The sequence below is a fragment of the Paramisgurnus dabryanus genome, chromosome 17, assembly GCF_030506205.2.
Source record: "Paramisgurnus dabryanus chromosome 17, PD_genome_1.1, whole genome shotgun sequence".
Lineage (NCBI taxonomy): Eukaryota > Metazoa > Chordata > Actinopteri > Cypriniformes > Cobitidae > Paramisgurnus > Paramisgurnus dabryanus.
The window spans coordinates 27,087,845-27,102,709 of NC_133353.1; the positions used below are offsets into that span (position 1 = coordinate 27,087,845).

Below are 14,865 nucleotides of genomic sequence, written 5' to 3' on the forward strand. Positions count from 1 at the left end.
TTTGTTTACTCTGTTGCTAGGGTACTGTATTTGGTTGCTAGGGAAAAAAATTGCATCCACTAGTGATTACCCTCCGAGTCATGAGTCAAACGGTCCAACCCCCGTGTCTCTACGATGTTCTGATGTGGAGATATAAGGCTTTGTTTACTCTGTTGCTAAGGTACTGTATTTGGTTGCTAGGGGCGTGGCTTGGGAGTGGCCAATGATGTGCCCAGTGATTACACTCCGAGTCACAAGTAAAACGGTCCAACCCCCGTGTCTCTACGATGTTCTGATGCGGAGATATAAGGCTTTGTTTACTCTGTTGCTAGGGTACTGTATTTGGTTGCTAGGGGCGTGGCTTGGGAGTGGCCAATTATGTGCCCAGTGATTACACTCCGAGTCACAAGTAAAACGGTCCAAACCCCGTGTCTCTACGATGTTCTGATGCGGAGATATAAGGCTTTGTTTATTCGGTTGCTAGGGTGCTCAAATTTGGTTGCTAGGGGCGTGGCTTGGGAGTGGCCAATGATGTGCCCAATTGTTACACCCCTAGTCACAAGTAAAACGGTCCAACCCCCGTGTCTCTACGATGTTCTGATGCCGAGATATAACTGTTTGTATTTTATGTTGCTAGGGTGCTCAAAAGTGGTTGCTAGGGGCGTGGCTTAGTAAGTCTGTAAGGATCCTGAGAGACTGATTGGATGCCTGAGTAAAATGAGCCCACCCCCATGTCTCTATGACACTGTGGTGCAAAGATATCCATCCGGGCATTTTGTAATGGCAGTCTATGGTATAGGTTGCCCAAAATGGTTGCTATGGTAACCTTACACCCCATTGTGGGGGACGTCCTGACAGAGTCTAGCACCCTCTTCAAATTTAGTAACCCACATGTTTCTATGAAATCCTGGCTCGGACCTATGACCCGTCAAAATTTTTGCAATGTAAGTCTATGGGATTTTGCCCCATTGACTTTTCATTGGGGCACTTTTGGGCACCTCTTACACCCCAGGGGTACAACTTACACCCCATTGTGATCCATGTTCTTACAGAGCCTACCACCCTCTTCAAATGTTGTAACCCACATGTTTCTACAAAATCCTCGAGCGGAGCTATGACTCGTCAAAGTTGGGCGCAATGTTAAGTCAATGGGATTTTTTGGGTGGTTTTTCGCCCCCCTTTCGGAAATCCTGCACCCGATCGCTTATAAAAGTCATAGCACACCTCTCCTCAATAAGCCGGTCGATTTGAGCCCTAATTTATGGGTCTACGACAAAGCGTGCGGGACGAGTTACGCGCCGAAAAAGTGTCCAGAAAAAGAAGAAGAATAACTAGATATTAAAGTTTGAAGACAAACTTTATGTTGGCTTGAAAAAGCGTAGCCTGAACGTTTAAAACGGATTGACAGAAGTTTAGTTTAGTAGGCTATCTGGCAGTTAGTATGTTTAAGTATGAAGCTAACATGATTAGCATGAAGCTAGCATGAAGCTAACATGATTAGCATGAAGCTAGCATGATGCTAGCATGATTAGCATGAAGCTAGCATGATGCTAGCATGATTAGCATGAAGTTAGCATGATGCTAGCATGATTAGCATGAAGCTACCATGATGCTAGCATGATTAGCATGAAGCTACCATGATGCTAGCATGAAGCTAGCATGATTAGCATGAAGCTAGCATGATGCTAGCATGATTGGCATGATGCTAGCATGATTAGCATGAAGCTAGCATGATGCTAGCATGATTAGTATGTAGCTAGCATGAAGCTAGCATGATGTTAGCATGATTAGCATGAAGCTAGCATGATGCTAGCATGATTAGCATGAAGCTAGCATGATTAGCATGTAGCTAGCATGATGCTAGCATGATTAGCATGTAGCTAGCATGAAGCTAGCATGATTAGCATGAAGCTAGCATGATGTTAGCATGAAGCTAGCATGATGCTAGCATGATTAGCATGAAGCTAGCATGATGCTAGCATGATTAGCATGAAGCTAGCATGATGCTAGCATGATTAGCATGTAGCTAGCATGAAGCTAGCATGATGCTAGCATGATTAGCATGAAGCTAGCATGATGCTAGCATGATTAGCATGAAGCTAGCATGATTAGCATGAAGCTAGCATGAAGCTAGCATGATGCTAGCATGATTAGCATGAAGCTAGCATGATTAGCATGAAGCTAGCATGATGTTAGCATGATTAGCATGTAGCTAGCATGAAGCTAGCATGAAGCTAGCATGATTAGCATGAAGCTAGCATGATTAGCATGAAGCTAGCATGATGCTAGCATGATTAGCATGAAGCTAGCATGATGCTAGCATGATTAGCATGAAACTAGCATGATTCTAGCATGATTAGCATGAAGCTAGCATGATGCTAGCATGATTAGCATGAAGCTAGCATGAAACTAGCAAGATTAGCATGAAGCTAGCATGAAGCTAGCACGAGGCTTGCATGATTAACATGAAGTTAGCATGAGAATAGCATGATTAGCATGAAGCTAGCATGATTTAACGTGAAGCTAGCATGATTAGCATGATGCTAGCATGATTAGCATTAAGCTAGCACTATTTAGCGTGCAGCTAACAAGATTTAACATGAAGTTAGCATGATTTAGCATGAAGTTAGCAAGATTTATTATGAAATTAGCATAAAGCTAGCATGAAACTAGCATGAAGCTAGTATGACTTAGCATGGAGCTAGCATGAAGCTAACATGACCCAAAGACCCAACCCCCATGTCTCTAAGATGTTCAGATCCAGAGATATAAGGCTTTGTTTATTATGTTGCTAGGGTGCTCAAATTGGTTGCTAGGGGCGTGGTTTAATACCTCAGTAGGAATCCTAAGAGACTGATTGGATGCCTGAGTAAAATGAGCCCACCCCTATGTCTCTATGACACTCTGGTGTAAAGATATCCATCTGGGCTTTTTATAATGGTAGTCTATGGGAGATGTTGCTAGGGTACCCAAAATTGTTGCTAGGGGCGTGGCTAAATAGCTTTGGGGCGATCCTAAGAGACTGATTGGATGACTGAGTAAAATGAGCCCACCCCCATGTCTCTACGACACTCTAAAGTAAAGATATTCCATCTGGGACGCTTTTATTCCCTTATATGGGCATGTTTCCTGCCCCATTATAAGTCAATGGGAAATTTTGGGGGCCTCTTACACCCCAGGGGTATAGCTTACACCCCATTGTGATGTATGTTCTTACAGAGCCTGTCAGCCACCTTAAATGTGGTAAGCCACAAGTTTCTACAAGTTTCTCACTCACAGCTATGACCCGTCAAAGTTTGTCTCAATGTTAAGTCAATGGAAATTTTGGGGTGTTCGAGACCCCCGTTTAGGAATTCGGAAGGTCCCATCAGTTAGAAAAGATATAGCACACTAAGTCAGACCAGTCTGAAGGTCTGTGGAAAATTTGGTGCATGTAGCTTGAAAGCCCTAGGACGAGTTAGTTGCCGAAATTTTGGGGGGAGAAAAAGAATAATAATAATAATAATAAGTTTAATAGCAATAACAATATATTGGCTTTTTCAAAGCCAACATAATAATATCTTTGAGCAATAATAATAGTGATGCTTTGCATAAATGCAAGCACCACTAATAATAATAATAAAAAGCCCAGTAAGAACAGTACAGCGCATTTTCAATGCACTGTAATCAGTGTCATTGTTTTGTCTCAAGATGCTCACCAATATTGTTTATTTGTAAGTTATGTTTGTAAAAACTACTTAAATGTCCTAATATAACTAAGGCCTAGCCCTGGAATAATCGAAACCCTGTCCGCGAAAGAAACCAGCCAATAGTTTTACATGCTGCAGGTTGAAATATAAGCGTGAAATCAATAAAATACTGTTTATTGTTTACATTACACTAATAAGACATCATTAATCTAACTTCAAATCTCAAGCAATGACAGATTTTTTTTTTTAATTGAGCAATATCAATCACAATTTTAGAAAAAGATTTACAGATTTTACAGTGAGATCCAGTAGACTGGTATTAAAAATACTTAAATAATATAAATATATACACATAATATTAATATACAAATACTGTTGTGACAGCATTTACTTGGTAGGAACATAATGTCACAGATTTTTTATCTGTGTCCTAGAAACAGTGACTTACAACAATTTTTGTGTATTGTTGTGGACTTTATAAAAATCCAAAAGTTAAAATCAAATTTTAACTAAATTGTTTTTAATGTAGTCTTAAGACTTTTGGACGAAATGTCACCTCTGTCAAAAATGAGATAATGATATTGACCTAATGCTCTCAGCATGTATTAAATGTTCATCTAATACTTTTGCGTCATCTAATATGTGAACAAAGTGACATTTGTGAAAACAAGACGTTTCAATTACTGACTAATAACTTTTTAATTTTATTGGCATTAAAGTGAAATAACTGAACCTTAAAAGAGAGTAATAAAAAAAGTAATTTACAAGAAAACATCTCAGACACAATTAGAGCGTTTTGCATGTGAACCCTTCACATATAGTGCAATACATATAACTTTAAATAATAGCAATTAAAATCTAATTTATTATACTTGATTCCATTTTTTTAATTATTGAATTATATTAAACACTTATTTTGCACAAATATTACTTAAAATTAACCTAAAATATACAGTAGATTACAATAGCGTTGGGCGATATGCCCCATTGTGAGATTGTCTTATCGTCAGCCTGTGAGATCACCAATCGGGAGGCGGGGCAATAATTTACTCATTAATTTATTTGTTCACCGCGCATATTACAAGTTCATGTGCGAGGAAGGGTCTGAATCATGTGCATTACAAGTTTCCGTGCAAGAAGGAGTCCATGGGTGCGTGTTCAGGTCCGAGCAAGAGTCTATGCATCTTACAAGTCCAGGTGCGTTCCGTGCACATTACAAGCTGAAGTCCACAAACCATGTATATGTGAAACTATGATGATCATAGTAAAAACTATCGCCAACTATCGTCATGAAAGCCCTCTTTCTGTAACGATAGAAACACGCTGGAAGCAGATGCAGGAAAATAACACAGGTTTATTTATAGGATGTAGACACACACAGGGATTAAAGTCAACACAATGTCCAGATGATGGTAATGGTGCTCGAAGGACTACGGTGGTAAAGCGGGTGATGGTGGTTGTGATGGTCGTTGGTGGTGTAGGTCTGAAGTGGAAAATAATCCTGAACATAGACCGGAACATCCAACACGAAGACGACACGAAACAATCCACACGCGCTGTACAAACAATCCAGGAAGACACGGAGGCCAAACAAAGAGTGAGGATCTGACGAGGAACAGAGAGCAGAGTGAGTTTATATGGAGAGTCTGTAATGATGAGCAGCTGGAGTGAGACAATCAACACAGGTGAAGGGGATCGGGATAACGAGCACATGACATCACAGGTGAGTAAACACCATACACGAGACACAGAGAGAGCAGTGTATTTACCCACCGTGACAGTACCCCCTCCCCTAGGACGTCACCTGACGTTCCTAGCCTGCTGTACCTGTTGATGGTAATCATCAATAAGGGAGTGATCCAGTATGTCCCGAGCAGGAACCCAACTTCTCTCCTCCGGACCGTAACCTTCCCAGTCCACCAAGTATTGAAATCCGCGTCCCCTCCGCCTAGAGTCCAGAATACGATTCACCGAATAGGTGGGTTCCCCTGCTACGAGACGAGGCGGGGGGGGAACCGGAACTGGCGGGTTAAGTCGTGAACGAAAAACTGGTTTAATTTTAGAGATGTGAAACGCAGGATGAATTCTCCTGTACGCAGGAGGGAGGTTAAGGCGAACTGTTACCGGGTTAATAATTTTGGCAACAGCGAATGGGCCAATAAATTTGGGAGCAAGTTTGTTCGAGACGGAACGCATCGGAATGTTCTGAGTAGAAAGCCACACTTTTTGACCGACGACGTATACGGGAGGCTTAGACCGGTGGCGATCGGCTTTAGCCTTGGTGCGCGCCCCCACCTGGAGTAGAGCTTCCCGAGCTCTAGTCCAGGTGCGGTGACACCTCTGGACATAGGCGTGAGCGGAGGGAACCGCAATCTCGGATTCCATACTGGGAAAATTAGGTGGCTGGTAACCTAGACTACATTCAAACGGAGATAGGCCCGTAGATGACACTGGCAACGAATTGTGTGCGTACTCCACCATAGAGAGATGTTGGCTCCAGGACGAAGGATTCTTGGAGGCCAAACATCGTAACACTCTTTCAACATCTTGGTTGGCTCGCTCGGTCTGACCATTGCTCTGGGGATGAAACCCGGAGGACAGACTCACAGTCGCTCCTAACAATTTACAAAATTCTCTCCAAAATTTGGACACAAATTGGGGACCCCTGTCGGAGACCACGTCTGTCGGAAGGCCATGTAACCGGAAGACGTGGTCCACGACAGTAACCGCTGTCTCCTTGGCAGATGGTAATTTGGGCAAGGGGATGAAATGAGTCGCCTTCGAGAATCGGTCCACTACGGTTAAAATCACCGTATTCCCCTGGGAGGGTGGGAGGGCGGTAATAAAATCTAGCGCAATGTGGGACCAGGGTCTCGAAGGGACTGGCAGCGGTAAAAGTAACCCGTCAGGAGGGCGATTCGAAGTCTTACCAGTGGCACACACCGAGCAAGCCAAAACAAAATCGTGAATGTCACGAGCCATACCTGGCCACCAGAATCGTTGTTTGACTAAAAACTTAGTGCGACTCACCCCTGGATGACAAGCTACCTTGGAACAATGACCCCACTGGATTACGTTGGACCGTAACTTCTCCGGCACAAACAAGCGGTTCGGTGGGCAACGAGACGGGGGCGTTACCCCTTCTAAGGCTGTCAAAACCTTCGATTCGACCTCCCATGTGAGCGCGGAGATGAATAGAGTCTCCGGTAAAATATGCTCGGGAGTAGAAGTGCGATCGGAACGCTCAAAAAGTCGAGACAAAGCATCGGGTTTGATGTTTTTGGAACCCGGACGGTATGAAAGAGTAAAATCGAAACGTCCGAAAAATAAAGCCCACCGAGCCTGCCTGGAGTTAAGTCTTTTGGCAGTTTTAATGTATTCGAGGTTCTTGTGATCGGTCCAAACGATAAAAGGTACACCCGAACCTTCTAACCAGTGACGCCATTCCTCTAAAGCCAGTTTGACTGCCAATAACTCTCTGTTACCAATGTCATAATTACTTTCCGCCGGAGATAACCGATGAGACAAAAACGCGCAGGGATGAACCTTTCCGTCTGAGGGTGTGCGCTGGGAAAGCACTGCTCCTACCCCCACCTCTGATGCATCGACCTCCACTATGAACTGACGTGTGCGATCAGGGGACACGAGAATGGGAGCTGAAACGAAGCAGCTCTTGATTTTGGTAAACGCAGCCTCGGCTGCGTCTGACCACCTGAATGCAGTACTAGGGGAGGTCAAGGCAGTCAGAGGAGCGGCTAGTTGGCTGAAATTGCGAATGAAACGCCTATAAAAATTGGCGAACCCCAGAAATCTCTGCAGGGTCTTGCGAGAATCTGGGGATGGCCAATCCACCACAGCCTTAACCTTATCAGGATCCATGCGGACACCCTCAGTCGAAATGATGTGCCCTAAAAAAGAAACAGACTGTGCATGAAAAACGCATTTTTCCGCCTTGACAAAAAGCCCATTCTCTAGCAACCGCAGAAGCACTCGTCGTACGTGTTGCACATGTTCCTGGAGAGACGACGAAAAAATCAATATGTCATCCAGGTAGACATATATGAACTGATCTATCATGTCTCGCAACACGTCATTAACGAGTGCTTGGAAGACCGCTGGCGAGTTCGTCAATCCGAAAGGCATGACGCAGTACTCAAAATGGCCACGAGGGGTGTTAAACGCAGTCTTCCATTCATCCCCCTCCCTGATGCGGACCAAATGATAAGCATTACGTAAGTCCAATTTAGTGAAGACGGACGCTCCTTGCAACCTCTCGAAAGCTGAAGACATTAACGGCAAAGGATACGTATTCTTTACCGTAATGTTGTTCAACCCTCGGTAATCAATACAAGGTCGCAAGGATCCATCCTTCTTCCCCACAAAAAAGAACCCCGCCCCCGCTGGAGAAGAGGAAGGACGAATGAACCCCGTTGCTAGAGAATCAGAAATATATTTCTCCATGGCCTTCATCTCAGGAACAGATAAAGAGTATAACTTGCCTTTAGGCGGAAAAGTACCGGGAAGTAACTCTATAGCACAGTCATAGGGACGGTGAGGAGGTAGAGAATCAGCCCGCGACTTACTGAACACTTCCTTCAGGTCATGGTACTCTGCGGGCACGTTAGATAAATCCACTGCTTCCCCCTGAAACACAGACTCAGAAACAGTTAGACACGCAGACAAAAGACAAGACTTGTGACACCCCTCACTCCAGCTGATAACAGTCCCAAGACGCCAGTCGATCTTCGGGTTGTGCTGGTGAAGCCAGGTGTGTCCAAGCACAATGGGTGAGAGAGGGGAGTCTGTGACGTAGAATGAAATGTTCTCGTGGTGATTGCCCGATGTGATGAGGGAGACAGGTTCCGTGATGTGGGTGATAGTAGGAAGCTTGTGTCCATTAAGTGCGAACGGTGCAATCTGGTGAGTAAGCTGAGTGAGTGGTATCTGAAGCTTACGTGCAGTGGCGTGATCGATGAAACTCCCCTCAGCTCCCGAATCCAAAAGTGCGTGACAGTCGTGAGAATGAGTGCACCACCGTAGTTTCACCGGGAGGAGCGTAGATGTAGATGAGGTCTTCATGGAGGAGATCCCGCCCGATAGTAGCCTCAGATTTACTATCGGGCTTGGTCTTTTACCGGGCACTGATGGATCTGATGCCCGGCTCTACCGCAGTATAAGCACAATCCAAGGGATCTCCGCCGGAGCTTCTCCTCCCGGGAAAGCCGAGCTCGACCCACCTGCATGGGCTCGAGATCGTTGGGGGGGCTGACCGCACCGCTCTGGCTGGCCTGGAGATGATCCAGTCTTACGGGTAACGGCGTGGTAGCTCTCCGGCGTGCTGCTTGGCTGAGTCGGGCGTCGATCCTGATGGCCAGGTCGATGAGAGCATTCAGGGACGTGGGTAAGTCCACCACATGGATCTCTTGCTGGATGCGGTCAGCCAGCCCATGCAGGAAATGGTCCCACTGCGCTTCTTCGTTCCACCTACACTCCGCCGCCAGGGTGCGAAACTCAATCGCGTAGTCCGACACGGTTTTATCCTCCTGCCGGAGCTCTGAGAGGCGTCTCGCGGCTTCCTTCCCGGCGACGGAGCGATCAAAAACCCTCTTCATCTCGTCAGCGAGGGCGGAGAACGAAGAACAGCAGATGTCACGGTTCTCCCACACCGCCGTCCCCCAGAGGGCAGCCTTCCCAGTCAGGAGAGAGAGCACGAACGCCACCTTGGTTTGCTCGCTGGAAAAAGTTCTGGGTTGCAAAGCAAAATGGAGAGAACAGTGAGACAAAAATGTGCGGCAAAAACTCGGCTCACCCGCGTATTTATCCGGAATGGGAAGTCTGGGCTCTGACTGAGAGGCGCCCTCTGGTGAAGAAGATGTAGCTGGGGGTGTGGGAGGCGCAGTGGGCGGTGGTTGTTGTTGTTGGGTCAGCTCGGACACCTTCGTCACCATTACTTGGACTGCTCGACCCATCTCCTCTATAACCTTATCCTGGCGATCCATCCTCTGAACCGCCCGCTGGAGATATTCCTCGAGAGGAGATGGGGAGTGATTTCCCGCTGCTTCCATTACTGGTCAGATCCTTCTGTAACGATAGAAACACGCTGGAAGCAGATGCAGGAAAATAACACAGGTTTATTTATAGGATGTAGACACACACAGGGATTAAAGTCAACACAATGTCCAGATGATGGTAATGGTGCTCGAAGGACTACGGTGGTAAAGCGGGTGATGGTGGTTGTGATGGTCGTTGGTGGTGTAGGTCTGAAGTGGAAAATAATCCTGAACATAGACCGGAACATCCAACACGAAGACGACACGAAACAATCCACACGCGCTGTACAAACAATCCAGGAAGACACGGAGGCCAAACAAAGAGTGAGGATCTGACGAGGAACAGAGAGCAGAGTGAGTTTATATGGAGAGTCTGTAATGATGAGCAGCTGGAGTGAGACAATCAACACAGGTGAAGGGGATCGGGATAACGAGCACATGACATCACAGGTGAGTAAACACCATACACGAGACACAGAGAGAGCAGTGTATTTACCCACCGTGACACTTTCGGCCATATGTCTGACGGTCATTGATACACGATACTATCGTCTATTGGCACAACCCTAGATTACACAATACAGAATATTGACTTGTGTAACATAATCAGGCAGTTATCAGTTCATACCAAAATGATCAAACATGACCAATTATCAGCCAATTGAATATTGTAATTTTATTACATTTAAATATCTCTACTAAACAGCCCCATATATACCTCGTAGATACACATCTGGGCACCTCCTGCATATTCTCCATCCCGGACATATTTGTCTTCCACACTATCACTGCATTTTCATATTTTGCCCTCATAAATCTCTATTGTTTTGTTCTCTTTACCCCACCGTCATTTGATTGGCTGTCTGGTCTTTGCTTCATTCTGCATCATGTAAAAGCCGCTACCATCAGAGGCAGCATGAATTAGCATCAACAAAGCTAGAATGATGTGTTGAACGAAGCTGCTCTTATCAGCACAGAGAGACGCTTCCTTCAGTGAGCACGTCTGTTTCCTTATTCCCGGCCCCTGGCCCTAATTACGCTCTTATCGCACACTTCTAACACTCGCCCATCAGGGTGGAGCCGTTTTATATTGAAATATTTTCTCACCGTTAAGTTGTGAAGTCTAAATTGTCATGTACATTTCCTTTTTGTATGTCTGTCCATCTTTTTGACATTTCTCTTTTTTATGTCCTTGTTTCAGTTGATTGCTATTGTGCTGTTGATTTGGCTTGATCAAATTTATCAAAAAAAGTAAAATCCATGCTGTTTGTATACTATGGGACCAATCATAAGGGTTTATATTTATTGGTTTTAATGGTTTTATGTATTATTACCATTGTTTTTTTGTGCTAGACAGTTTGCATTGTAAAACCCGTCTTGGGCATTTCATTGCATTATATGTTTTTAAGTGTCATTGTTAAAGTTAAATGCGTCACTTATGCTTTGTCTAGCTGTTTTTAAGCGCAAAAGTGTCTTATTTAAATGGCCTCTAAAGAAACACATCTGATGGTGAATCAAATCCTGGTTAATTATACAGGCCTTCCTTATGACCAACCAGCTTTTCAAGTCAACTAGTCTTTCAGAAAAGTTGATTTTGTGTGTGTATTTGTGCCCATTCCTACCAATCAAAAATGATGTTATTGTGTTGATTGATTTAAGCATGTGACTTGATTCCTCTTTTCTTTCCCTCTCTTCTCCTCTCCTTCTCTCTCCTTTTATCACTCCCAGATAAAATCACAACCCTTCAGAATGAAACAGGTACAAACATCTAAACCCTTGAGATTTCTCATGCTTATCTAGACTTATTTCACTTAAAGGGGACACTTTTTCATGTTTAAGTGCTATTATTGGGTCCCCAGTGCTTCTATTAACCTAGAAAATGTGAAAAAGATCAGTTACTTAGTCTTGGTTAACCATTCTCTGCTAGCATGTAAAAAAATAGGTCATTGAAATTTGGCTCTCATTGTGATGTCAGAAGGGGATAATACCGCCTCTTAATCTGCACTATCCAATCACAGCACTGCCATTTAGTGCAGAGATCAGCTCATTTGCATTTTAAAGGGCACACACAATAACGGTTTATTTGATAATGTAATAACAAATTATCTATATGATATTTTGAGCTAAAACTTCACATATGTATGTGACATCTTAAAAAAGTCTTGTGAAATTTCCCTTTTAAAATCATAAAACAAAATGTACTGCCAATTTTTCTCTTATGAAATTTTCAATGTTTATAGACTATATATTACCTGCATCCACATGTGCTCATGGTACTCATCAAAAATATTAACATAAAAATGGATTTGAAATTGGGTCCACCCTATTGTAAAAAGTAAAAGTTGGATCAACTTAAAAAATTGGCAACGCTTAAAAATCTGATTTTTTTTACTTACATTTTCTCACTTTAAGTAAAAAAATTACGTTGGAAATGTTTACATTTATTAGGTTTTAAGTAATTTTAAAAAAATTTTTTACTAAAAGTGAGAAAATCTACCCTCGGCTTACGGCCTTAAGGCTAGTCCTAGACTTAAACACGTTTGAGGTGTCTCAACTAAAAAAAGAACTTGCACGTACAGATCTTAAAATATGCCATTGCCATTGATTTGTCTTAAGAAATACACTAGTAATGTATTTTTCTAAGGCATGTTTATAAAAAATGCTTAACCGTCTTAAAGGATTAGTCCATTTTCTTAAAAGAAAAATCCAGATTATTACTCACCACCATGTCATCCAAAATGTTGATGTCTTTCTTTGTTCAGTCCAGAAGAAACTATGTTTTTTGAAGAAAACATTGCAGGATTTTTCTAATTTTAATGGACTTTAATAGAGACCAACATTTAATACTTAACTCAACACTTAACAGTTTTTTTAACGGAGTTTCAAAGGACTATAAACGATCCCAAACGAGGTATAAGGGTCTTATCTAGCAAAACAACTGTCATTTTTGACAATAAAAATAACAAATATACACTTTCAAAGCACAACTTCTCGTTTAAATCCGGCCGTGATGTGCCAACGTGACCCCACCCAATACGTCAAGAGGTCACAGAGGACGAACGCGAAACTCCGCCCCAGTGTTTACAAGTGTTGAGAACGAGGACTGTTCCTACGTTGTTGTATGTCAACTGATACTAATTAATGTCTTTGTGTCAGTTTATTGTTTAAAATGGTCCGCAAATGTGCGTTTTATATATGTAACACGTGACCTCCCTACGTCACTACGCATTTACGTTAGGTCGAGCTGGATCGGATCTAGACGAGAAGTTGTGCTTTAAAAGTGTATATTTGTTTTTTTATCAAAAATGACAATTGTTTTGCTAGATAAGACCTGTATGTCTCGTTTGGGATCGTTTAGAGTCCTTTGTGCACAGGTGCATTATTGGGCCTTAAAGGGCACCCCAAAATTCTGCCAAAAAGCTATATGCAGTTGTCTTAGGATTTGCTTTAACCAGAATTAAAGGGCCAGGCAGACCTGGTAATTAGAAGAGTGTGTTCACATATTTTTGGCCTTGTAGTGTACACTAACTCATACTGTACTAATTCTCATTTAATACTATAACATTACCAAACACTGTACAGTTACTTTATTTTTTATACTGTGTAAATAGGGAAAGTGAAAAAAGATCTTTGAGATATTCTAGTGAAGGCTTGATTGTTCCTGTAGCTCAACTGGTAAAGCATGTTACTACTGTAGCAATGCCAAAGTCAAGAGTTAATTATCCAGGGAAATGCATGAACTGATCAAATATATACCCAAAATGCAGTGTAATGCACTTTCGATTAAAGCTTTTTTCAAATGCATAAATATATTGTAAATGCAGTGATTAGAAATTGAGATTTTTAGTAGACTATAATACTGTATGTCAGAAAAAGAAATCAACTTCATATATTTGATGTGTAAAATTATGTACACATACCCAATATATGCACTACAGTCGTAACAGTGACTGTAGACAAAACTTCTTTAATACAATAATCCTATATTATGGTTGCTGCCATTTTAAGATCATATGTCCAGCTAAATAATACTTTTATACTATACTATATTTTTTTCTGTTGTTTTTTTTGTATCTTAGTAAACATGCTTGCTGATGATGAGTAGGATTACTTGAGTGCAGTTAATTTAGGTGAACAGAGTTGTTGTTAACCATGTTGTGAACCATCATCTTACATCACTTTGACTACATGTCACAGCTAAACCACATATAGATACATGGCCCAGTCTTCCATGTATCATCATATGAAGAACAAGCTTGCAAGATGCTAATACTGAGTCATCTATAGCATTCATTTCCATAAGATGATGATTAAAGGGGTCATATGATGCGCTTTCATGTTTTCCTTGGTTTTGAAGTGTTTAAAGCTGTTTGTGCATATAGAAGATTTGTGAAGTCACAAAGAATAAAGTCTCAAACCCAAAGAGATATTCTTTCTAAAAGAGAAGGCCCATCCATGCCATACTAAAATACCTCATTCAAACACACCCCTTCATATCTACATCACTGTGTGGGAAGATTTGCTTAACAGCGACCAAATGTATATTTAAAAAGGCATAACTTTTTTCTCATGGTAGTATTATTGCCATGTCGTTGAGATGCTGTGCTTTGGGAGCTGATATTCCAAATATGGTAAGGGGCGTAACATTTCCGTCTTACACTTGAGCTATTCGGCGAATCACAATGCATTGGATAGCTGGCCAATAACAGCTTACCGCACTCACAAAAATTGTAAACATCAAAGTGTTTCAGAAACGCGAGGGATAGAACAGTCCCTCCAGAAAAACGTGATTATACGATCGCATTTTTCAAATACGCCGCACTTTCGCAGCATAAATTGCAGATTTCCGTGCGCAAAATATGCAGGCATGCATGATTTCATAACCCCCATATTTTTGTAGCAAAAAAAATCGCATATATCTTAGCAGAAAGTTACCATTTTTTGCATTTACTTCACACAAGCGCAGCCATGTGCCCTGTTGCAATGGGAATGTTATGAAGTGACGTAATTATGTGACGTGAACATCATTGAAAGTTGCAAAAGCAGCAAACAGTTTTTGCAAGTTCCTGCAATTTTTGCTACTTCCCGCAATTTTTGCAAGTTCCCGCAATTTCATCGCATAAAATTGCATAAATATCCCTTATATT

General features: G+C 42.4%; 1 protein-coding gene across 4 annotated transcripts in view; it reads left to right on the forward strand.

Annotated features, from left to right (window-relative positions):
- The window catches only part of kidins220a (kinase D-interacting substrate 220a), an 84,958-nt gene that overhangs the window by 60,899 nt on the left and 9,194 nt on the right, over positions 1-14,865 (forward strand). For 3 of the 4 annotated variants that reach the window (XM_065288464.2, XM_065288463.2, XM_073812300.1), the window contains one exon: positions 11,447-11,476. The exons of the other annotated variant lie outside the window; for it this stretch is intronic. In XM_065288464.2, coding sequence (XP_065144536.2) covers positions 11,447-11,476 — 30 coding nt within the window. The remainder of the gene's footprint in view (positions 1-11,446; positions 11,477-14,865) is intronic. 4 annotated transcript variants of the gene reach the window in all.